General features: G+C 35.7%; 1 protein-coding gene across 1 annotated transcript in view; it reads left to right on the forward strand.

The window, feature by feature from the left end:
* Positions 1 to 24520: 24520 nt before the first annotated feature.
* The window catches only part of ROBO2 (roundabout guidance receptor 2), a 578830-nt gene continuing 576631 nt past the window's right edge, over positions 24521 to 26719 (forward strand). Inside the window, 1 exon segment of the mRNA XM_079154971.1 lies at positions 24521 to 25576. Coding sequence (XP_079011097.1) covers positions 25516 to 25576 — 61 coding nt within the window. The 5' untranslated portion in view covers positions 24521 to 25515.

Raw genomic sequence — 26719 nt, forward strand, 5'->3', positions numbered from 1 at the left:
AAAAATAAAAAAAAATAAAAATATATTGGTCTAATGAATAAAAGTATATCTTTACTTGCAAATCAAAATAGGTATATAGGAATGTCAGAAAGACTCTTTTCTTGTGTTGCATATTTTCTACTTGTTATTCAAAATCCATCTCCAGATCCTTCACCCTACTCAGTGCCGTGTGGAAACTGACCATTGGATGGCATCAACAGCCAGTCTTCTGCTTGAGTCTGGCCAGGGTGAGCACTTCCAAATGATTATAGGGTCAGGGAAGGGTTAGCTCAGGAAATTTTCCCCAGACTCCCTTCCAACCAGACCACCCAAGACAACTGAATCGCTCTAACCCTGTAGAAGTTTTCAGTCTTCCCAGCTGGGTATCTTATCTACAGCCCCATTTTTCAGGCCTAGGAACTTTGGTAATTCCTCCCTGAGAAAAGCTCCATTGTAGTTTTCCTTAAACCTTACAGAAACTTTTGTAAAAACCTCCTTAATTAAACTATCCTGGAAACATCAATAAGAATCTGCCCCATATCACACTGTGATCCTGATTTTGAAATTTTATACAAAAAATGTTTCACCCAGATTTCAAAAGTGATGAATTAATTCAACATTTAGAAAGGCATAATTTAAAATCAACAGTTATATATGCACTCAACTTACAGCTACTTTGTCTAGGTCTGGAATTTCTTTGAAAATGTATTCTTCTCTTACTCTAATCTAAAAATAAATATGTATATAAATAAATGACTATATAAATTTCAATGAATATATGAAATGTGTGGCTGTTTCATCCACTGTCATACAAATAAATAGAATACAAATAACTTTGATAACTCATTAATATGCACAAAGATTACGATATGGTTTTCTGTACTCTAGTATAGAGACAGCAAATACTTGAAATAAGCAAGTTTATTTCTGGGATTTTACATCCTTTGTTGACTTTCTAGTCTATCAAATCTTTGGGAAACTTCCAGCCTAAAGACAGCTTCCTTCATTAAAATTTAGTGTTACTAAAAATCAAAAGATAAATAATTCGGTGACACTATCAATTTTAATAATGTGAATTTAGTCTCCTGGAAACAACATGTATGCTTTGCTCTGAATTGAAGATGCACCTGATGACAGGTATTTCAATTATAGGAATGCAGAAAAATGAAGTAACCACTGAATTTTTACTAATTTCACTTTTGCATTTTCTGATTTGTCACTCTTTCCATTTCACTCTACAATCTCAGCTTATTTAATAGCATCCCTTTCTGTGGGGAGGAGGCATTTCTGTTTTGATCTTGGATATGACAGAATAAGAAAGTATAGTTGACTCAAGATATTACTCATTAGCTGGGCAAAGTGGCACATGCCTGTAATCCCAGGGGCTCAGGAGACTGAGGCAGGAGGATCGCTAGTTCAAAGCCAGCCTCAGCAAAATTAAGGTGCTAAGCAACTCAGTGAGACCCTGTCTCTAAATAAAATACAAAATAGGGTTGGGGATGTGGTTCAGAGGTAGAGTACCCCTGAATTCAATCCCTGGTATTTCTCCCCCACCCCGCCCCGGCACCAAAAAAAAAAAAAAAAAAAAAAAAGAAGATACTATTCATTAGAGAAAGAAATATAAATTTCTCTAAAATCTTTTTATCTTTAAGCATTAGCCAATATTAGTGTCTTAGTGTAATTTGTAATCACTTGGCATCACCTCCTTAATCTAATCAGAATTGAGATAATTTTTAAAGGAAAGTAGAAAAATAATGACAAAATAAATTAAATTATAGGTATACCTTAATTTACAAAATAGATGTGCTTCTGAGAGATTGGTTATGGTGGAAATATCTGTTAACTAAATTATATTTTCCCATGGACTGGGGCTTATAATTGGAGAGCCATGATTCTTAGAGTGGGGTAGAAAGCAGAATGTGGTTTGGAGGCTAAAAGGGAAGCAAAAATATATAATTTTGATGTAAATTTACTTTAAGAAATATATTTTAAAATAAATGGCAGGTATATAGGTATATACAAAACAACAATACTTTAAATATATCAGAAAATAGTACACCTTAAGTCCCTTGTCTTTAGGGCTCTGATTATAATGGAAGGAAATGAACTCTATAAGGAGAAATATATTAGACAATATGTATTACTGTTTCCTTCCTATTGGGGAAGTTATATCTCTAGTATAATAAACTTAGAAGTACCTCTATGCAAGGCCTCAATTATTTGCTTACAGTATGATTACACAATACTATTGAGACTAAGGAGGTTTAGTTAGAAATGTTGCTTCTAAATGGCAATTAGCAATTCCAAAAAGCTAGAAGATTTCGTGATATCAGTTACCCAGCTTAACATTTTGATAAACGTGAGTTTCTCCATATTTAATTTTCCTTTAGCAAGGTTTGCCCAGATATTTTCAGGACAATTAAAATTGCATGCAATGGCATTGTCTTCATTTGTAAGCCTGAATTTCGTGGGGTATAAACATTTAGTCTGATAAACTCCAAAATTTTTAACACACTAAAGTTTTTGAATGTCTGTTAAACTGGTCCTGTCTCATTTTACATTCCCCACACTACCACCTAATGGATTACTATTTCATTTAACATTCCTTTCTGCCAAGCAACTTAGATAATTTGTCCACTGGAAAACCTTGGTAAAACTGTGATTAAACTCACAGCAGAGAGTGGGATTCAGTCCTTCCCCACTACAGCTGTGCTTGAATAGGGGTCTGACTGAGATATTCACAAGGTGAACTGCATAATGGCATGTGACTCCCAATGGGGTGGCAGCCTGTGATACAGAACACAGCAGTTTTCACACTCACTTTAGAAGATGAGAAACCCCAGAAAACAGGGCATTGGGTTGGAAGTCCTCACCATCAGTATCTTGCATTTCTATTTAAACTGTGGAGCTGTCTCTTGAATTAAAATGCGAGGTACTGTATCAGAAAAGACCTGGTTTTGTTAAGGGAATGAACAACTGGGGACAGCTGGGGCCTGGGGGTGGCCAACAGACCACCTAAGTTTAACTCTATTATCAGAGACAAGCAAAGGAATTGCTGGTTAATGGTAGTCCATTAAAACAGGAGAAAGAAAAAGGAAGAAGAAGAAAACTACCCCAATGATCAAGCAGACGCTTATTCAATATCTGCATTCCTGCTTTCTAAGATTTTTCCTGAATGATGAATCTTTTGCTTGGTAAATTGTACTTTTATTATTAAATTTGTTGTGTTTTCTATTATATTGACATTGTAGATTGTCATCATAATTATGAAACGAACTCTACTGAACTTATTTTATTCAAATGGTTATTTGCTTTCTCAATAGTATTTTTAAAATTTCAACTTTTTAAAAGTCTCTTTAAAAACAAAGAATTAATTTAAGAAAAAAAGAAATGTAGTATTTCTAGACAATGCTTCAGGAGAAATCTTGTCATTTTCCTGCAGTGTGGCTCATCATAAAAGTTCGGAGGAAATAGTGTTTAAAATCAATTAACTAAGAAGGCCAAAATCAATTTAACAAGAGTTAGCTAATGTTTTACTAAAATGAGCTCTCTCTCTTTCTTTTTTTTTTTTTTTTAAACATGATTAATATCATTTAGGGGTTGTTATTGGTGTCACTTCTAAAAAAGTGTGACCAATTTGAAAAGAAAGGGCCTTTGTGTACACATAGAGGATTTATGGTAGGCATAGAAATTTAACGTAGTATTAGTGATCACATATTTTCCTTGTCTTTGATATTTTAAGAGAATACTCCATTTTTACTCTGTCTCCTTGGAATGTCTACTAAAAGGTCACTGAAGGATCAAGAAGTATTTAACCTATAACCATCCATGATTAAAGTAGCTCTATTCAAATTATATTCTAGGATGACATTTAACAATGTTGGTGTTGGGCAGAATTATAAAAATCAATGCATTTTAGAGTTAGAAGGAGCTAGATATTATAGACCCACACTTTTCAAACTATTTTAACAGCTTATTTTTTTTTACAAGAAACCCAATATATACAAATGCTTTTGCTATGATTGAAGGGAGAGGCTCAGCAGGGCCCACCGGGTTTCTCCATGGTAGTTCCCTGTCCCAGACCAAGGCCCACACTGAAAACCAGCCATCTGCTACCTTAACATAAAAGCAAACCCAAACCTAATGTGTTCCTATGATTTGTCTGTGTTAAACATATCCACACACTAGAAATATAACATTATCCAGACATTTTCCCAATTATCCATGTACTAATATGTTGTTTTATACTATAGAATTTCAGTTTTGTATTGTAAGTTCCTTTTTCAGGTTTTAGTGCTACCATGCATAAATCTGTTTCTCTGAAAGAAAGATTCTACTGATTGCAAATAGCAAACTTTTCTTTTTCTTCATATGCATATGACTTGCAGCCACCAAAAATAGCACCACATTTATTTTTGTAAGCCTAGCTCCTGGCAAAAATAATGTTAATAGTAATAGTCATGTTAATTACGTTCAACCATACAAAATGGTCAATCTTTTCATTCTACAAGAACAGTTTCATCTGGCTTAACCTAATGTAATTTCTAATCCTTTCAATAACTCTGTAATGCAACCATTAGTCCCATTCTATAGGTGAGGTACTTGAATTTTACAGGGAAGAACTTTACCCAAGATCACAGTGTCAGGAATGTTAGGGTGGGGTTTTAGCCCTATACATCTCTAAATTCCATATCGTTTCTCTTGCAGTATGGTATACAGTTCAGATCATTTTGATAGAGGAAAAGCAATGTCATTGGAAACATAACTTAATTCCATATGTATATAAGTCGGAAACACATCTCAAGTCATATTTCTTTATGACATAAGTTTTATATATAGGATAATACTACCTAAATTGTGATCAGATATCAGCTGTATGAATTTTTTAAAGACTGTCTTCTACCTCTGAAGCCCTCAGCAACATGTGCTGTCAATCATATTCAATTTACTATAACTCATATGACATGCAGAATACAATAATCTTGCCACATGTTCTTATCACACCAGGAGGTCTTTGTTTTGTCAGGAATTTGGAACTAAAATCAATACATACTAGGTCACCAAACAACGGAAGGCGGCTATTAGAATGGAAAAATGTTGCTTCATTTAATGGGAATTTATCTCATTTCAGAACTGTTAGGTGGAAAAATAATCAGCTTTTGTGCCTGTGACCTTCCATCTTTTAAATTCAAAGGAAATGAGTAAAAAAACAAAACAACCACAAGAAGAAGAAGAAGAAAAAAAAAAAAAACCTTCTATTGAAAAAGGAAGATATGGTCAATAGGGAAGTAACACTGATTTATGAAGAGATTTTTTTGACCCCATCAGAGATAGCATCAAATGGCTACCAGGACCCAACAAATTAAAGTAAATCTGAAGTAAATCAGACCTGGTTTTCTTTCACTATCATTCCAGAGAATTATTCAAGAAAAGTATATGATAGTTGCTTAAGAGGAACAATATGAGAAAATTTCAACATTTTATTATATTATATTTCCATCCTATCTCTAGAATCATTTAAGTCTCTTATATAAATCATTTACTTCAAAAAAAGGACAGATTTAAAAATGAGGTGCCTTAGAAACACAAACTCATGAAGATTCTCATTGTATTTACTATATTCTTTATATTTTCTTATTAAGCAGATGTTATATTTCACAAAAAATTTTAAATAATCTCTTTTTATTTTCTTGACCTACGCCATAATTGATAATTCAAAATTATATGGGCATAAAGCTGCATCTTCTAACATTTAAGGGTTTTTAAGAATTTATGTGAACAAAAATTTGAAAACCAAACCCATATCCTACAATATTGCTTTCATATAGAAGAGCTTAATGAGTATCCTATGTATGGGAGAGAAAGAAAATTTAATAAGCTCTTATTAATTCAGAAATTATATTTATATTTCATTACATAGAGACATTTTAATATAGAGAATTAACATAAAGATTTTTAAAAGTAGATATTAATTAGGGTGTATGTATAACTGGCTGCACCTCCTGTCACTTTACCATTGATTGAATGGTCAGAGCTGATTCCAGGGCTCCTGAAAGCCAAGGAAAGCAGTTCCCTCTGATCTGGCCTCATCCTTTCTCAAGTATGTATGTGTCAACAAGGAATCCTTCCAAATAGAGCATCCTTATTTTCTCAAGGATCTAACACAGCAAAGCAATAGCTCTCTATTAGAAACTCAAAGAGGATAGGATTAATTTCAAATGAGTTATCTTCCGTCAATTCAGGCTGCTATAGCAAAATACCAGAAACCAAGTAGATTATAAACAACAGAGACTTATTTCTCACAGTCAAAGCAACAACAGAATCTGTTTCTGGTGTATAGATGGCAACTTCTAGCTGCACCCAGACAAGATAGAAGGGGCAAGGCAGTCTTCTGGGCTTTCTTTCATAAGGGCACCAATTCCATTTATGAAGGCTGCCCCCGAAGACCCCAACTCTTGGTACTATTGCCTTAGGAGTTAGATGTCAGTATATGAATTCTGGAGACATAGACATTCAGACCACAGCATGAGAGGTCCTAAAAATAAATACTAAAAAGGAGAGGAAGGAAGCTCACCCTCTTTATCCCCTGGTAACCACCTATCTGCTTTTTCCTGATGACCTAAAGACATCAGGAAATTCTTCTTGAACAGATGGGCCTTCAGAGGAATGGCAAGGAGAAGATAAATAGAAGGAATGAGAAGGGAATTTCTTCTCATGGAATTTCTTCACCAGTGGGTGAAGTCAGAGTCAGAAATGCTCAAAGGAATAAATTCTTGGTTTTCAGGATTTTAACACTTTGTCTTTAGATGGATTTTGAGTGAACCTTTCATACATAAGCATTTATACCTTAGACATCTGAAAGCATTTGTGTTAACAACTCCTGTGGAAAACTTTAAGACGACTAGGTGTTTTCTACAAAGGGAAAGTTCTGCTTTGCTTCTTGAGGTTTGAACTTTGGACTCGAGATTGAGTCAGATTTGGGTTTAAACTACACTCTATCTCTCCTGGCAGGTTGAGTTGATGATGGGGACTAACAGTACTGGAGACTTGACAATGAGGTCACAAAGAATCTTCTTCAATTTGAAATGAGTCATGGTATATAAAATGCTTACCCCAGCACACTTAGCACAATTATTATCTCCAGTCATTATGACTTATGATACACTTTAAAAACTATTAAAGGGGCCCTGCTGTTTTCAAATGGTAAGAATAGGAAGAATTACTTAATAAAAGAACACTGAATAGGTTTTGGGAAAAATAATTTAGACATTCATATCACCCTATGCTAAAAATAGAGAGTACATTTTGATTTTATGGTTAAATATAAAAATGAAGCAGCAAAACCTGAGTACTGAATATTTTATCAAATATCTGGATGGGGGAACTTGCTATATATAAAAGTATTAGCAAAACAGAAGTTCTTATTCACAGCTGGGGAGTCTGTAAATATTTTCTGTTTTTTCTCAAAAACATTTTGCCGTGCATTTTGAAACCTTAAAAATGTTCATGTACTTGAGTTAGTAAGTCAAGCTATTTAAGTAAAAACTTAAATTCTAAGGAAGCAATGAAATGTTTGCAGAATCAAGGATGGAATAACTTGTTCAATTTAGAGTTCATCTAAAGAAATAAATAATAACCAAAATGTCCATCAATAAGGAAATATTAAATAAATGTGCTATGTCCATACTATGTAATATCACCAACTATAGAAAATGGTGTTCATAAGCCTAATAATATAGGAAAGTTTTACTTTTCAATATTAAATATAAAAGGCAGGGTAGAGAGTAATGGAATAAGCTTATAACTATAAGCCAAAATTCTGAGTAAAACAGTAATAAATGACAAGAATGTGTCATTTGAATGGTGAGATATAAGTTTTAAGAATTTTCTTTACACATTTCAGTATGTAAACATTTTTCTATAATAAAACAGTGGGGAAAACTACTTTGCTAAAGATACAGATAATACTTTTTCAACTGTGGTAAAATATATATACTTAAAATGTATCATTTTAACCATTTTTAAGTGTACATGTTGGTGGCATTAAGTACATTCACCTTGTTGTACAACTATCCCCACGGTTCATCTCTAGAACTTCTTCATCTTCTCAAATTGAAGCTCACCTCTCTTTAGCCCCTGGTAACCATCAATCTATTTTCCGTCTCTATAAATTTGACTTATCTCACATAGTAGGTAGAGAGTGTTTGTTCTTTTGTGACTGGCTTGAAAATTAACATTGGCACAAACCATTTTTCCCCTTCCATGAAAAGTAAACCAAAGTGGATGAGAAAATAAAATTTAATAAAAAAAAAAATCAAACAAAGCTGTAACAATAGTTGGGATATCATAGGATTGGTTAAAACTTACATAATGATAATCAATAATTTTTGTACATACAATTGTATGTCAATTTAGTATTGTTAGACTACAAGGAATTAAAATGCTACTGAATGGACATAGCCTCTTATTGCAAAGCAGAAAAAGAAACTAATTAACCCCTTATCAACATAGAACTTTTTAAAAATATTTTTTTCAAACATAAAAGTAGATAGAAAAAAACTAAACCTTGCTGATACTGATGAAATTCTCATGTGACAGTACTAACCTCTTATTTTAATGAATTTGTTAGTCTACTTTTCGAGAGTCAGCAATCTTTAGAAATGTTCTGATCATACTTAAATCACACAATAAATATATAAGGCACAACAAAAGACTCATATCTATTGTTTTGAAAATTAATAACATCTACAGCAAGCTTCATAGTGATAATTGGCAACTTTAATTAATTGCTTGAAGTAGAAAATGTGGTATTAATATGACATTTCCAAAGGTCTATTAACTCAGATTTTCTGTACATAACATATGCATGTGACAAACTTATGAATAGTAGGTCAGTTCTGAGTAGACGGAACACACAGATATGGATTTATTTAGCTAAAGTTAGTTCATAGCATTGCCCCCCAAATTGCAGCTTTACAAGTTAGTCTTTTCCCCTACCAAATTAGACAACTGCATTTATAGACAGAGACTCATGTTTACATTACAGTATAGATCAAATGAAGGCCTCAGGAATCTTCAAGAGGGATCAAGGGGGAGAGAATACAGGGAGGGTACTATGAAGAATCAGGTGGAAAGAGCTTAAACTCTACCTGTCTGTTGCTCTGCGTGTTAGTTTCAGAGCTGTCACAGGTCTGACCTTGAACTACACGGTGTCAAGAGAAGCAGTAACTATGTTTTGATACCCAGTACCCAGACTTCATCTGTTCCTCTCTTGACCCCACCATTCCCAACCTTTTGGTAATCATATTCTGCATTCAGATTGGTGTCTCTTAACCTCCGCATATGAAAGGGCATATGTGATACTTGTCTTTTTGCCCCGTAAGTTCTAGTATTCTATAGCACAGCAGGGGGACTATGATTCCACAATAACGTATTGTGAATTTTTATGAAGAATACAGGAGCTTGAAGAATACATTAAATGAGGAGAGGAAAAATGCTAATTTCCTTAAACTGATTGGTACACTTATCATATGTGTGTTTAAATTTCATACTGTGCCTGGTAAATATGTAGTTTTACATATCAATTTTTAAAAAGTCAATAAAACAGATTTTGACTTGTCGATTGGTAGAAATAAATACAAGGAATGATCTCAGCTCCAAAAGACATTCTATCCCATGAACATCAACATACAATTCGTATACAAAATACATACAATGATCTGTTCCATTGTTTGGAGGGGATGGTGTTCTTACAGTAAAGATAGAATTGGGGATTTGAAGACTCAACTGCATTGAAAGAAATGACAAAGAGTTAAATACTTTGCACTGAGAAGTAACTAGAGTTTGGGGGTTTGGATACTTAGTACCAATTATTCTGGAATGCATTTTGAATAATAATGAAACAAATAATGAGAAAAAACAAATTTAAAATTTGCTTTTATAACATAAATTTTATGTCACTGTCTTGGAATATTTTTATATATTTTGTCCCCCAAATCTCTGCCTTTCTTTTGAATTTGTGAGTTAATACCATATTTGAGGTTGGCGGAGGACATATTTTGGAATGTAGAATACCATAAAGTGAGGACATTAAAGCATTAGTGAAGTGACCAGTAGTTTGACCTTTCCTCTCCCTTTCCCCTAGATTTCTTTTCTTTTTTCTTTTCTTTTTTTTTTTTTTTTTTTTTTTTTTTAAGATTGGAGTTCTGTCCTTTGGCAGTAAATTAACTTAGTGTGCCTTCTTTAAAAGGAGACAGAGTGGCTAGCTCTTCCCTTTAGAATGTGTGGCTGTTAAATCTGAAGGAAATAGCCATAAACTTCTAACACAAACTGTTCACTCTAATGGAAAAGTTATTTCTTTCATTTTTAATTTTGTTATTAGACATTTAAGGTTAACAACTGTCATCTGCATCCTGACTCCTAGTTAATATTTTGTACTTGTCTTCACTAATGACTGCTTCCACCTGCCATCAACTCATAAGACTCCTCCAAAATTGTTTCTTTTTATTAGAATTCTATTACCATGTTGAACCTTGAAAACAAAATATAATAGAATGTGTCCCAAGAGACAGCAGTAATTAAACTTGTGGAAGCTGTCCAGTTTCTTGGGTGTAACAAATTCAAATATAAATTGATTGCTAAGGGGGAAACAAAAGTAATGTCCTGCAGTGACTTGGAACTTTAGTTAACAGGATAACTAACAAAAGTTTCTAAAAGAATAGACAAATTGCTTCTGATTGAACATAAAGGGAGATGACATCAGGTTAGAGAAGAGATTCATGATTTATGGCGAATTTCTTTTGAAATGCAAACGACCTGGAGGAATCTTTACAGCTCCCTCAGGAGAAGTCTCCTGGGTGGTATCATTTGTGCTGCAGGACTTAGAAAGGGCTGGTGCCCTGATAATGGAGAGTCTTAGGGGCTTGGCATTGGGGGATTTACATGTAGGAATCCCTGGAGCACTTACTGAAGACACCACATAAATCTCCATTTTCCTTACTGCTGCTTTCAGCTGGATGCTTTAGTTTTATTTCTTAAGAGGTACCTGAGAGGAAAACAGTCTCAACACCACGTGGGGGAGGCACAATTCTGATAGGAGCACCTCAATTTTTCAATTTATGGATTGATTCTGAAAATCACCTTCGCCATGATCATCACCACCATCGAATCAATCAAAGTTAAACGCTCATGGTAAAAAGACACTCAAACGGGATAGTGTATGTGCTTTGCATGCTGGATATTAAGACATATAGTTGCATTTTGTAGTTTCCTTCAATCCTATGGGGTTTTAATGGTACATCTCTGGAATCCCTGTAGATCACTTACTAGCCACAGATAATTTTGACCTTCATGATATCCAGATCCATGTTATTACAATAATACTAGTATGATCTTTATTTTAATAGAGGTCTGTGATTTTAGAAAAAGGCAGATACATTATTCCTGTGGAAAATGATGGATTAAGTAGCTACTTAGAATGACCCCAACTTTTTGGTCAAGACTTGGAGCCAAAGGACAACTGCTAACACTTGCACAACTTCACATAAAAAGAAGTATAATACACCAATGAGATACACCCAATGCAAGACTATCAAAATATGCACCACTTCACAATCATAACTTTCAAATAATATTATTTCACATATTCCAAAACTGGAAATAATGACTTTTTATAGTTTGGTAAAGGGCTTAGGCCCAACTATTGATACAAGAGGTGACTCCTTGGAAACATCTCCTACCTGAGCAAAATAAGTACAAAAATGTTTATTCTTAAAGAGACTAGGCTATAGAAGTCAGTAGTCCAACCATTGTTATTTTACACACAAAAGGCAAAATATGTTTATAAGACAGATGCTATTCACGTTATACCCTGGCATATAATAGTACTCAATAAATATTTGTTGATGGATTGAACAAATCATTTCTCCAATGATTCTCTTTATTCTAACCACTGCAGTCTTTCCTGCTTAGAAGACCTATGCAAAGATATGCAGGCATTTTAACAAAGATGATGTATTTTGATATTTGTTATTTGGTATAAAAACCTGATATTATTAAAGCAACAGTTTTAGGGCAAGGGAGGTTAATGGATTTTTAACCAGAAGAATAGAGTCATACTGCTACTTATCAAACATTCAGATAAAAAACTAAATGACATCAGCAGGTGAAAAGTCATGTAGCCAACATCAAGTCTAATTTAAAAGCATTTCTGGAGACAGGCAAAATATAATTCTATTCCTCAGCTGAAGCAATACTATTTCAAGGAAATTAATACGAATCTGACAAACAATAATGTTTAATAATCCCCTTACATGTCTTTCTGATGACAACAGTGATGAGAATGTCATTATAACAACAAACAAACAAACAAACAAACAAACAAACAAAAAATCTGTCTGAGAGAAGTAGGAAAATTCACCTGAAGCCCCAGTGCACTTGGGTCTTCTCAAAAAGTAATATCTCTGTGGAACTGGCGTGCTGTATATGAGAGAAATTGAACCTTGGATTGCTACACTATGGTTTCCAAAAGTTTATGCAAAAGAACACATTATCAGTTTGAAAACTCCAGAGAGCATATACAACATGAAAAGTCAATTGGACAGTAAATGTAAAACCAAATTCTGAGTGGCATGTAAAATACTACATGACAATTTCTAAGAAGCTTTTTTCAGCTCTTCAGTATTAAATGATAGAACCATAAAAAAAAATAATAAGTCTGGCACATTTATGTCAACGTGGTACTTTCTTAAACTGCAGCAGCTCCGAGCGTCCTCTTGGCTTTGAGAGCTAGTTTAAGGACTGTGGAGGGTCTAGTTAAAAGGTAGGAGTCAAGAACCTACTCTCAGACCCACTTAGCATATTTAACTAAGTGTATGTGTGTGAGTGTGGGTGGGTGGTGTGAATGGGTGGGGATCATAGCTAAGCTAGCTCAAAAGCCCTGTGGTTGTAAATTAATGAGGTCAGGGTCACATTTTGTCATGTGAAGAAATCAGGAAGTCTACTCACTAAGAGCTCCAAGCGACACTAACAGCCCAAAGACCAGCAGATCACACCAGGCGCTTACCCTAGCTATTGTTTCAGTGAACTGAGGCTTATCCACCCTTTCTCCCCCCCCCAACCTCCTCACTTTCCTGCTTTCCTTCCTCCCACTTTTGCTTCCTTTTCTTCGGATTTCATTCCATTTGCCTTCTCTTAACCTGTGTGGCAAGTCAATAAGGGATTGTTTGTGAAATCCCTTGCCTCAAAAATAGTCAATTCTTTTCTCAGAACTGCTCCCACACCCTCTCTTAGGCAGGAAAATCAATGATTAACATCAAGTTGGGGCACACAGAATGGTGGAAATGAAATGGACTGTGAAGGGACATCGGTCTCAGCTCTTCTTGTTTATATTTTACTCTCTGGTCAGTCATTTCGTTTCTCAAAGCCTTGATACTCGTCGTTCACTATAAATGTTCTTCCACTACATCTCTGATCTAAGTTCTCATAAAACTTTCCAAACCATCTTGACATTTCTGGTTGACTTTTTCCTGGCTCTATGATATGAGGCTTCTTAACTTTTCCTCCAGTGTTGAATTCATGTTGTCATGAATGTGCTGTTTGTGAAGTGCTTTTGTCTTTCAAAAAATCTTCTAATTTCTATTTCTCTGCACCCTACTTGGAAAAACTGACATTTCCTATCTTCTTTCCAACACCTCCTTCCATACTGAGGGTTTTGGTGGAACACATGGCACCTTATACTGCACACAGTATAATTGATTGGGATATCTGTTTATGAATTTTGTTTTGAGATGTTGGTCTGAATTTGATGAATCTTTCTCAGTATAAATAGATCTTTAGAAATAGTTCAGTCTTTACTATGGATATTGCTTTGGACTAAAAGTAAGAAGTTAATGCGACTTTGTTTCTTCAACTTGATATAAATATCCTTATGTGTGTGCATGTGTGTGTGCGTGTGTGTGTGTGTGTGTGTGTGTGTGTGTGTGTGTGTGTGTATACACTCCTACTTGTTAATGATTATACTGATTCCCTGGCTCCTGTCAGGCCTAATGTATATGGAAAACATTTTCCAAGATAACATATGTTGAATAATTATGAGGTGCTTTCTAAGATTTCGAGAGTATTTTCTTTTTTCTTCTTCCTTTTTAAATTGAATGTTCAAGAAATCTGCACAGCTGGGGCTGTTGCTCAATGGAGAGGGCCCTGCCCTAGCCTGTGTGAGGCACTGGGTTTGATCCTAAGCACCACATAAAAAATAAACAAATAAAATAAAAGAATTGTTTTAAAAAATAAAAAGAAAAGAAAACCGATGGAGAACAATGGGGTTGTGGCATAGAAACTGATATTTGTCTAATTCTTTATTTTAGAACAGGAAAGCTATAAAGAACGAGAGTTAGGCCTCCTTTTCTAAGACTACATTAAATAAATCAACAGAGGAAATGACTCAAAGTCTTCTATTTACTGCCATAGGCAGTTGCGTAAATCTGGTTCTGTGATAAGCTTTACTACATTTTGCAAGAGGCATTCTGCAAAAAACATCAATAAAAAGCAGGACTGAGTATTATTATTTCACATTTCCACATAGAGACTAGGGTTGGTTAGCATTTCTTCTAACATTTCTATGGTAAAAAAAAAATGTTTTAAAATTTGATATTTTTCTAATTACACAAAAAACAAATATTATTTAAATGTAAAAAAATGAGATTTAAAATCAAAATCCTCTAGCATTTGCAATACCTATTAACAAATGACAAAATATAAATGGCTAAATTGCCATGGTGAAACTAATATACATTTTTAAAGACCAATTTATAAATATGTCCTGTTATTAATTTAAATTGACCCCACTATCCCTAAGATGTATAATAGCAAAATTATAATGGTTGATTTAAAAGATGCCATTCAGTTCTGTAATTATGAAATGGATCTTTTACACAAACTTTTTACATTAAATTTTTCTTTCATTTAAATTTCCTTCATATTTAAATATAGATGTCTTTGTGTGTACACATGATAAACTTTTAAATCGATTTAAAACGATTATTACCAGTTCCCAAGACTTCTACTTCACTTGACTTTCACTAACTAAAAAATTATCTTTGCATTTTTTAATATTTGTTTTTTTATAGTTGTAGGTGGACAACAATACCTTTACTTTTATATTGATGCCGAGGATCAAATCCAGGGTCTCACACATGCTAGATGAACATTCTACCACTGAGCCACACCCCAGCCCTATTTTTGCATTTTGAATTTTTCAAAACAGGTAATGGCTATATTGGTTTCTTAGGGCTACCATAACAAATTACTGCAAATTTAGTGACTTTAATGACAGAATGTTTTTTCTCTCAACATTGTACAGACTAGTAGTCCAAATCAAGGTGTTGATGGGACTGGTCCCTCAGAAGGCTCTGAAGAATCCCCTCTTTCCTCTTGCAGACTCTGGCAGTCCAGACAATCTGTGGATTGTGGCAGTTTATAGCCAGTCTCTACCATTATCTTCACAGGATTTGGCATCTCTGCATGGTTTCTATGTGTCAAATTCCCCTCTTCTTATAAGCAAAGTAGTCATTGGATTAGGGGCCACCCTAATCCAGTATGAACATAATTATATCAGCAAAATCCCTATTTCCAAATAACAGCCCATTCTGAGGTTTCAGGTGGACATCAATTTGGAGGGTGCCATTCAACCCAATACAGAAACACAGAGTCTGTCATTGCTCTTTAGCCTTCAATAACCCATCCTACCACAATGAATTTACATACTTGCTTCCCAAAGTGAAGAATTCCACAGGAGGTGAATGCATGAGATACTAGGCAGAGATGGCAACAAACATTTCCAGTTTTCCATCACTAGAGGAGTAGGAAGTGAAGTTGGGTATGCGTTCTGCTTTGGTAGTGAAATATTGCCCATCCAGAAGATTTAACAACCATCTTCTGCCTTTCCATTTGTTTGGAAAATGAGAGTTCCAATTCCCAAGATCCCGGCAGGAGGATGATATATAGGAATCCCTGGTTAATTCAAAAGTAACAAGAAATAACAGTTGTTGCTTGAAATCTAGAAATGTGTTTGTATCTGTAAATAATTCATTTTCCCCTGGAGGAGATAGGAAAAAACTTTCTCTTTTTATGTATTAAGTACATATACATACCATACATAAAACATGTATACAGTTTATCTGTGGTTAAAAACTCCATCGAGAGGTGCATTAGGAAAAAGATTTAAAAGTACTCTTTCTTATATTGTTCAGATTGCTATTATAACCAAAAACCCCATAAACTGGAAGGCTTATAAACAACATAAATTTATTTCTGACAGTTCTTGAGGCTGTAAAGTCTAAGAATAAAGCGCCAACAGAATCTGTGTCTGCTGAGGGCTTGATTTCTAGTTTCACAGTTAGCATGTTCTTGCTGTATCCCTTAAATGGTGGAAGAGACTACCTATTTTTCTGGGGTCTTTTTATAAGGACATTAATCCCAATTATAAAGAGTCCTGTCTTCATGATCCAATCACCTCCTAAAGGATCTATCTTTTAATAACATTGACCTAAGATTGGTATTTCAAGGTATGCATTTCAAGGGACACAAACATTCAAAACCTTTCCAGCTCCTTACGAGAGTGACAAAAAGAAAAACTGTCAAGATACATTAGAATAATCCTAGCTTATGCTGGGTGGATACTGTCGGGTTTTTGAAGATGTTTATGAATCTCAGCTGCACAGTCGACACTTTAGAAGTTCTTCTTCCTCAAACTGAGCATGTTGGCATCTGCCTGTAATTCCAGTGACTCAACAGCATCACAAATTCAAGGCCAGCCTGAGCAATATAGTGAGACCTTGTTTCAAAATATGATTTAAAAGGGCTAGGGATTTAGCTTAGTGGTAGAACAACCTGGGTTCATCTGTAGTGCCAAAACCAAAATTGAAACAAACAAACAACAACAACACTTCTTCATCAATTTGAGCGTTTATTAATTATTCTGCTATTATGAATTATGGACCTAATATATATTAACACCCTCATATACTTTGTGAGAATTAAATAAGGCAATCAACATAAAAGACATATAACATCTGGACACAATGGTACACACCTGTAGTCCCAGCAACTCAGGAGACCTAGGATAAAGAATCAGAAATTCAAGGGCAGCCTGGGCAACTTAGTGAGAAGCTGTCTCAAAATAAAATTTAAAAAAGAGGGATTGGGATGTAGCTCAGTAGTAGCTGAGTTTAATCCCCAGTGCCACAAAATAAAATCAAAAATGAAAAAAAAAAAAAAGAGAGAGATTCAAAATGGTTACCATATAGTAATGGCTTTAAAACTTTACCTATTTAGACATTATAATTTAATTGTTGTAATATTAACCATTGTTTAATGACCTGTGAAGAAATAAATGACAACATTTCCAATAAAACTTTAGGCAATATTCAAAGTAGCTGATTATATTTGTCAGGATAGGTTAAATGCTTAAGTGAAGACTATTATAACTTTGATAACACATTACAAGATATTTATCACATAACTCATAATCCAAAGCATTTGAAAGAAAAATGATGTTGTCTGAGTGTGCTCTGCACTCTCACTCATTTATTCTATGTGGTAGGTAGCTCAGTGTTTTTTAGAGGATGTGGTCATCTAATAAAGGAGAGAGTAGTCAAAGTACCGGGGAGGAGGAGGGAAGAGGATTGTAGAGGCCAAATATAGAAGTACCAGCATCCCATGACCAGAACTCTGTAATGTAATCCAAACTAACTGCAAAGGAGGCCAAGAATTTTGGCCAATCTCTGTGTTCAAGAAGGAAAGGAGATGATTAGCAAAGAGCATCGATCATCTCTGCCATCCTGCTGGGAATTCATGAGGATACTCCAGCAACCCAAAGTGTCAGCAACCAATTAAAATTCATGGAGTTCTTTAAATGTAACTTCTGTAGTGAATAGCTATTATTATCATCTTTGTTTTATGGTTGATGTAGAATCAAGGTTTAGAATGCAAATCGGCCTCCCAGGTCTGATTCCAGATCTCTAGTTCTCAATCAGTGTGATCTACCATTTCCCTATTCAGGAACCATCATTTTCCCTTCTCTTTAAAGGGATAAATGGAAGGGAAATAAATACTGCTTCGATATTAGATTAGACAAAATTAAAATTTTTCTAATGTCTAGTAAGTGGCTTACTTAAGAATATTGTAAAATCCCATCTGGAAATCTTTAAATAAAATAGGTTTTCATCTCTTTTTGATAGTTAGACATAATTAAAAAAAAAAACGAAAAAAAAAAAAAAAAAAAAAAGACGCCACAATCCCTATAAAAGTTCCTCCAGCATTGTCATATAATGTTCTTTTTAATGTGTCTCTCTGGATAGGGAGGAGAGAAGCAAAAACAAATAATAGGTAAGTAATAACCTGGACTTTAGCCAGCTATACAGACAAACTGAAAAAGAAAAAAAAAAAAAAAAAAAAAAAAGAAATCACAAAACAAAAACCTCCAGTGCTCATTATGCTATATAATTTCAACTGACCCTGTCTGTATGAATTATACCTCAAACACTAACATTTGTCAGATTACTGAGAAAAAGATCATAATGAGTAACTTTAGAAAAATGAGAAACTAAGGTATAGAGATTTGGTAAAAATTGCTAAAAACCATAAACAAATTTAGATGTGGACTATATTTTATATTAGATATGGTGTAAAATACTCAAAATGTATATTGCTACTAAATAGAAGGAACTGGTCATTGAAAAAAACAATTTAAGGCCAATAAGATAGGAACCTTACTGTGTAATTGTATCTAGTAGTCAAAAACTGACATAGCATTTTTCTGTTTTAAATATTTGGTCCTTGGGTTCCTTTACATTTCTGTTAGTACATATTGGAAAGGCTAAAATTACAAAGAACAAAAATCATTATTGCTATACTCCTTTTTTTGTGAAGAAAATAGTCAGTAGAAATTGCTTAAGAGAGAGGAAGAGAATTTTTCATCCAAATTGAAATATTTTCATACAAGGTATCTTATATATCATATTCTGAATTCATTGTAGATTTGTCTATAAACATGGGCCATGAAATTCCATTTATTTCATTTTATCACTTAAGGAAGAGAATGTGTATTTACATGTCTAATTTTTTTTAAACATAATTACTGAGATCCCTGCTGATATCTAACAACCAGAAACCTAGTACTCTCTGTAAAAAGAACTTCAGGAACTCCACAGGCAGTCAGAGTTTATTTTATCAGGCAGAAATAAGATACTTTGAATACTGGAAGCAAATCAGAATTTGCTCCCAAACAGATTAGTTCTCATATGATAGAACCATGGGCAGTTCAATTGGATTACATGTGCCCTTGGATTAATTCCATGGTATTATTGGAAGGGAGAATAAGCAACTTTTTCCTATTCTGAAGAATCCATTATGAAACATGTCTGAAAGACAATGCTGACAGCATATGGATAGTTCTCAAAATCTGGCACCTATGGATGTGATCATTCTTTCCCCAAATCTTTGACTATCTTCTTTGTAAGGACAACAACAAAAAAAAAATCTATTTTGGATATAAAGTAAAATTTCCTGTAAAGAATTACAGTTATGTGTTGCTAAAATTTAATTATGCAACATTCATATTGAAGCAGATGGACTTGGAATAGTTTGGCAAAGAATCAAAGGGATTTTCTTGGTTTCAATATATTGTGGTACAAAAATAACAAAAAGTGATATTATTTTACATCATTGAAGTCAGATTTGTATGTTAAAATAAGAAATTGAGATTTTTCAAAAGAAGAAATAAATATACAGGAAGTGAAGGGTGTTGGGGAATCCCTGAACACATTCTAGTCTAGCCATAGTCAATGATCAGAGTTGCACTTTTAGATAATTTATAAATTTGCTTATTTGGTTAAACATTAGCCTTACCTAGATGAGAGGTTGTCATCTTTGCTACCAGAACAGCTACTTTTTTCACTCTATTATTAGGTGATTAGATTTGTGTACTTGACTGGGCAAAGGTGATAGAAATTTATACTGACATTATGAGAATAATAAAATCTCATCAATGATCTCTAAATATTTTTATGTGATTTTAAAATTTTCAAATTTTAAGGCATATACACTTAGAAAAATTATGCCTTAATTTCATGTGCTGCTTACTGTGATTTTTCTATTATTCAAAAATGGTGAAGTTTGGAAATATCTTCAATGGAGACAAAAAAATGATTTGCTAAGTTGATTTTAATTCTAAACAAAGAAAAATTTTCTTTCTTGAAAACATTTGGCCCACGTTTGTCAGAAAAGCACTTAATTTTTAAGTGAAATGTTACTATATTTCAGTCAACTTAAATTCCAGACTTAATAACTCTATATAATGTACCAAAAATACCATCAGTACATAGATGCACAGAATTATTACATAAAAAAATTATTAGTACTTCAAAATGAATTCATTGAAATCTGATACAACATCTTCCATAAGACTTCCTTACCTTGTATCTCTCAAATCCTTTGGGGAATAAGGTGAAGAATCATTTTAAAAATGGAGTAACAAATGAGTCATCCTTCTCTGATTAGGACTGTTAATACCTCACTTATTTTAATTTTCCTATCTTCTTTGTAGTAATGACCTATACATTTTATTTCAAATGTGATGTTTCTATATTATATGGTAAGACAATCATATTTAGAACAATTCAAGCTGAATGGATAACAAACGATTATGTTTCAGTTTTAAAAAAAGACTTAAATTTATAAAATTATCATACATTTTTGTTGTGGTGTGTAACGGCTTTTCTTAAGTTGATCATCAAAGCAATTTCTTATAGTATTACAGTAGTTCTATAATTGTAGAAGATGTTTTAAATCAATCCCAGAAAGCATAGACTAAATTAAGAACATAGATTAAATTATAGTCCACATATGGAATTTAATGAAGATTGTGTCTTTGATTAACTTTGGTTAAATATCTATTCTTAATAGTTTTCTCTACTGTACACTGGGAATAATATCAACTACATAAGGCCTCTTAGAGGAATTTAACAACATAATACATTTTTAAAGATTGGAGAAATTCCTGAAACAATGTATGTGCTTTCCGCATGGTAGTAGATACTCATATTACTATTATGTATCAAACTTTTGACTTTCCTAAATATATGCCTTGCAATTATGAGCATGATGGAAGAAAGAGTGAAAAAATGAGTTGGGGTTTTATAGTTTATACCACATCATTGAGGAATATGGTATGAAAATTAAATATGTATTATTTTTATATGCCATATTGTGCAGATTACATTCATTTGGTTATTTTATAGTTCTCAGGGAAGGGCCAACTTGGAGGTTCAATCACAAAGCAGGCTATTTGATCATCTTACTCAAATTAGGGTTAATTATAGTCTCCCACCACATATTCGTTTTTAGATGTATTAAAACATATATTTATCTGATAGGGTTACATTTTGAGTACATAATGATACCATTCCAAGTTTTACATAAAAGAAACCTAGATTTCATGTACATTTCTCTATTCAGCTGCTTGTTTAGAAAAGAAATAACTCCTGGAAAAGAGCTGGAAGTCAAATCTCCATTTGATTCTTGTGTCTTAAACCCTCTGAATTGATAACGGGGGCTTCCCTATTCTAATCCTTTTGGTTTTTTTTTGTCTTATGCAAAACAAACAAACAAACAAACCAAACTTTTTTTGTTACAGTGACTTTCCAACTTCTACTAGAAGCTTCAGGTTTTAAAGATCTTAATGTAAACAAAATTAAAATGAGAAATATGTTTCTTACATAGACAGTGCTCACTAAAATGTATGTTGTTTAAAGGAAATATGCACATTTCTCAGGACAGATCTTATCAAATCTCTCCAAAGGTGGAGTCTCTACTTAGTGTTATTCATGTTGAATTTCTGATTGATATCTCCTTACCATTGTTGATTTAGCATAAGAGTTTTAGTCATAATTCTGAACTTTTAGGATAAGATTCTTATAAAACCATCTGTTTTCTTTAGTCATATTCTATAGGAAATGGTATGTCCACAAAGCATTCTTTCAAAAGTTAATTTATGAACTTATCTTTGAGGAAAGCAGAAAACATGAATTCCAAATGTCATTCTTTGCAGATATTATTCCATAATACAGAATATATAGCACAAAAGATGGCATGAGTCTGATCCGCTGCTTGCTTTCTTACTTTTAGTAGGTAACTATGAATGAAAAATGATGATGCTTGGCAAAAATGCCCACTAAATATAACCAGTGATTTGTCTGAAATAAAACTCCTGTTTGTATGCAATCATTGGTTTTACTCTATACGCGCTCCTTAAGAGAAAAAGTAACACTTTTTTGTCCTAAGGACAACAGTAGTGGTGGGTGGGTCTCCTCCAACCTATACCTTCTGTTTCCTCCCCACACTTTTTCTTTCTAAATGGTTTTATAGGTTACTTAAAGAAAGCTTGTGAGTCTATTGGATCTGAAATGGAATGTTTCACCTGATAAGCATAAGAAGGCTTTTCCAGATGAAAAGTTTCAATGTTTTCCTTTTCAAGATCGATCTTAAAATTAGAGGTCTTGTAAATTCATAGGTTTGTTGTTTCCTGCACTATATTATTAGAGAGATTATATTATCAGAATTTTTTTTTTGTTGTTGCAGCCACATAAGGAAATTGAGCAGATATGGGGACAGGGGTATATTTAGAGGAATGAGTTAGACTTCTATCATCTCTGACTTTAAACCTAGTCTAAGTGTTTGAAAGTTTTCTGGGCAGTGGCAAACACCTGGTAATCACTGCTATTGGAGGAAGTTAAACCTGGAGGATTGCAAATTCCAGGCCAGCCTGGGGAATTTAGGGAAATTGAGAAAATAAACTAAAATGGAAGTTTTAAAGAATTATCTATTATTTTTCAGTATTCCAGAAAGATAAAAAGAAATGTTAATCCAAAACATTTCTGGATTTTCTAGACCACAGTATTCTCTAACAGACCTCTAAAGGTCTCACCTTGGGGGTGCCTTTTTTCCCCCCTTTACAACCAAATATTGTAAATCAAAAGTGTACTGAAATTACTCAACGTTCATGAGAACGGCTTCCTTATTTTGCAAGATTATTTCATGACCGCAATTTTTAAGCATGCTGGGGTTCCATAAGAGCTCTCCTAATTGTCTGAATCGGTGACTACTTTTAAAAACACGCAGCATCACGACTGTGATAGAGCAGAACAAAGTTAAGTGGCAACAGCAGAACCTTTTCAGCCAAACAAAAGGCTCTTCCTCGAACGTCCTTAAATGTAGAGGATCTTTCCTAATATTTTCCAGTAGGGGGAACTAAAGACTCACCATCCAGCGTTAGCGAGACTCCGGGAACTGCGTGAGTTCCTGTAAGCCTCCTTCTAATCACGGGACAAGCATCAAACAGCTACCAGGAGCCTGTGATCACACGTGGGCCCGGCCACACCGGACGCACCGGGGCACCGCAGACACTGGCATCCCTTTGATCAAACGTGGCCTCTCTTAATCATCACCGGTCCCGAATGACATTCACTGTGTAGATTTTGCCGTATTTTCGCGGTTTTATCGTCTTTGGGCTAAAATTCGACTCTTTTAGAGCAGCTGGTGTTAGCTTAGTTAGGTTACCTAGATCTCCAGATCAGAATCTGTGTTTTACGAATTTCCTTTTGGAGGTGCTCGTCTCTGGAGGGTAAAGCCTTAGGGTATCCCCCGCCTCCGAGCTCTTTGATTCTCGCTCCCCATCCTAAGCATCTTCTGGTGAACTCCCTCGCGTCCCACGATCCCGCGTCAAACTCTTCTTTGAGAGGTCATAAGGCAACAGAGTAACCCAAGGGGATGCCACTCCTTCCTCTCCTCTCCAACGCCCCGGGATGCTTTAGGGCCATAGATCTTGGTTAAAACAAGCCGGTAGAGGTTAAAGATTTCTTCCCCCCGCCCCTGATTTTTCCCCCTTCCTGGTTCCTTTTATAACCGTGTAGGAAGTACCCGCACACCACCTTCCCACTCCAAAAGGTGGTTCTATTTCTTTTCCTTTCTCCCTCCTGCTCAGCTTCTCATTTTGCTAAAAGGTGAAGAGTGAGTGTTTGTGTGATTTTTACGGGTAATGAGGCTGCGCCCTGGGTCCTAGAGAATGATCTTTTTTCAGAAAGCGTGTGCAGCTCCAGCAGACGGAGGGATGAATAATTAGGAAGGGCTTCCATGAAATCACTCACCGAGAAAATTACCTGCCCATTAAACGGGACGCGGCGAGGAGCAGGAGGCTAGAGCCCACCTATCGCCTTCCGAGGCGGGAAGGAGGGGGACGAGGAGGCAAAGAGAAGGGGAAGGAGTTGACCACCGGTGGCCTCGGCCCTTGGCAGCCGGTGGGGCTCCAAATTTGTCAATTTCCGTCCCCCCGGGGCTCTCGACTCTCCAGACCCCCTCCACAGTCCCCGGCGGGCTGTTGCCCCTGCACGAGCGGGTGGCGGAGTCTGGAGGTGGAGAGCTCAGTGCACCCCCTCATCCCCCACCCCTCCCCGGTTCAGACTCCAAGCAGCTTCATTCCTCCCCTCCTCTCCCGCCTCCTCGCCTTCCCTCCTCTAAGTCCTTCCACCCGAGGCAGCTGCAGGAGGAGGCGGACGCTCTGCAGCCCCGCTGCCGGAGCAGCGGCAGCGGCGGCGGCTGGACCGGAGGGACAGGCGGCTGGACCGCGCCTGGTGGCTGGACTGTGCGCTCCTATTCTCTCCCGCTCGCGGGTCTTGGGCTCACTCGCCCTGTGCCGCTCTCGCCCGCAGCCTCAGGGTGCACAATCGCTCAGAGGCGGCACCGCCGGGTGGCCGCAGCCTCAGCCCTGCCCCTCCCTCCCTCCCTGCAGCCTCACCACGTAGGAGTTCGGATTCTCCACCCGATTTCCCTTTTCCTCTCTTTTGGAAAGGAGAGGTGGAGGGCGGCAACAAGGCTGCAAAGGAGAGGCCCGCCTGCAAAGTGTTGCTTTGACACATCCTTATTATGGAAGTTAAGTGAAAAAAAAAAAAAAAAAAACCAAAAAAAAAAAAAAAAAAAAAAACTCCGGGACGTGTTGCTGCTACGGAGGAGACTGGGGAAAGAGAACCAGTAGGCAGGCCAATGGTTTTTCGGCAGCGCTTTGGCAAGTTTGTGGAACACTTTCTAGGAATTAGGTCTTTTTCCTCCCCCTTCATCTTCTTGACTTCTGAAGAAAGAACTTGGCTTTGGATTGCAATGGAACCAAAGGAGAGAGGGTTAGACACACTTGAATAATCTCTCCGGCTGGGGTAAATTTGTGGGAATTTAGGAACCAGAGTGTGGAAATACGGCAGCCTTTGAAGTGCCCTCGGTTAATTTGGATGGATCTAAGCGTGTCCCACTCAAGACCTCGCCACCAACCCCTTGATCTTGCGATTTGCTCTTCTTGATTCTAACTAGTATTTAAGAAAGTCTGAACTTTGGATCTGAACTTCGGACCTACCTCTTTCTTTGATACTTATTTTTGTACTTTTGCTCTCTGGGATTGGTTTCTAAAACAACCTGGATCATTTTTAATATGTCAAAATGAGTCTGCTGATGTTTACACAACTACTGCTCTGTGGATTTGTATATGTTCGGGTTGATGGTAAGTTAAAAATGCTTTTATCCTTTTCGGGTCCTCCCGCCCCCAGCATTTCTTTCTGAGTCTGATGCGGGTTATACATAAAATGACATTATGTCTGCTAGTCAGTTTGGACCAGGCAGGAGCTCTTTAGGGGCAGAGGTTTTAGGTCTTTTGTTTCTCTACTGCTGCAAGTGGAACACGTTAATAGTACCTATTGTTGTTATTGTTGTAATTTACTTAATTAATTGAGGAACTGGATAACAAATGATGGGTTCTCAGCTTTGTTAGAAGAAGAAATATCAAAGTGAATATCTTGAAAGACCCTGATGCCTAATGTGCCTGCTCTGTTTGGTGTTCACTCTGAGGTCTAAACTTTGGCTTAGAAATTCAAGGGAAGAACTATTGTAACAGACACTCTGAGGCAGGTTCAATGGGTCAGGAATTTGAGATTGGGTATCACAGAGATCAATGTGTATCACCTGTGTGCCAGTGAACGCTATCCTAGCATGAAATCAGAATGAAGAATTTAGATCAGAGAGAAAACTGTCAAAAGTGAGACTGGGCGAGGCTCCAGGAAGGGGGTAGCATCAGCTCAAAGCCAGATGCAGGCTGGAGCACTCTGCTCAGTCCCCAGAGGGCAAACACAATGGGGACCTGGAACAGGTGCTATAGGTGTCTCCCTCTAGGTTGAGTCAGTCTGTCAAGCAGACAGTATTCTGCCTGTGATTCTCCTGTCTTTTGTTCTGATTCTGTTTCCTGGGCTATTTTCATAGAATGTCAGTTTTTTGTGAGACTATTACAAAACCCTTTTCGTAGCTGTTTTTAATGAACAGTGAAAATAATTATAAGTAACTTTGTTTCAAAAAGAGAAAGTAAAAAAAATTGGTATGGTCTAGGGACTTTAAATTTCTTTTATCAATGGAAAATATTGGTATAAAGAAAGGACAAGAGCACCAACCCTCCTGGAAATGTGGATTGTAATACTTTGTTTTTAATTACTGAATCTGAGGTGTATTAGTCCCAATATTGAAGTCATCATAATAGTGTGTTGCCACATAAACTTTCCTTCAGCATTTGCATTGTGGATGAATTCATTATTTGGGACACTGCCCATTTTTGTCCATCTGTGGGAGCTAACTTTATTCCTGGCAGCTGCTGCATGGT

The sequence above is a fragment of the Sciurus vulgaris genome (genome assembly GCF_902686455.1).
Source record: "Sciurus vulgaris genome assembly, chromosome: 10".
NCBI lineage: Eukaryota > Metazoa > Chordata > Mammalia > Rodentia > Sciuridae > Sciurus > Sciurus vulgaris.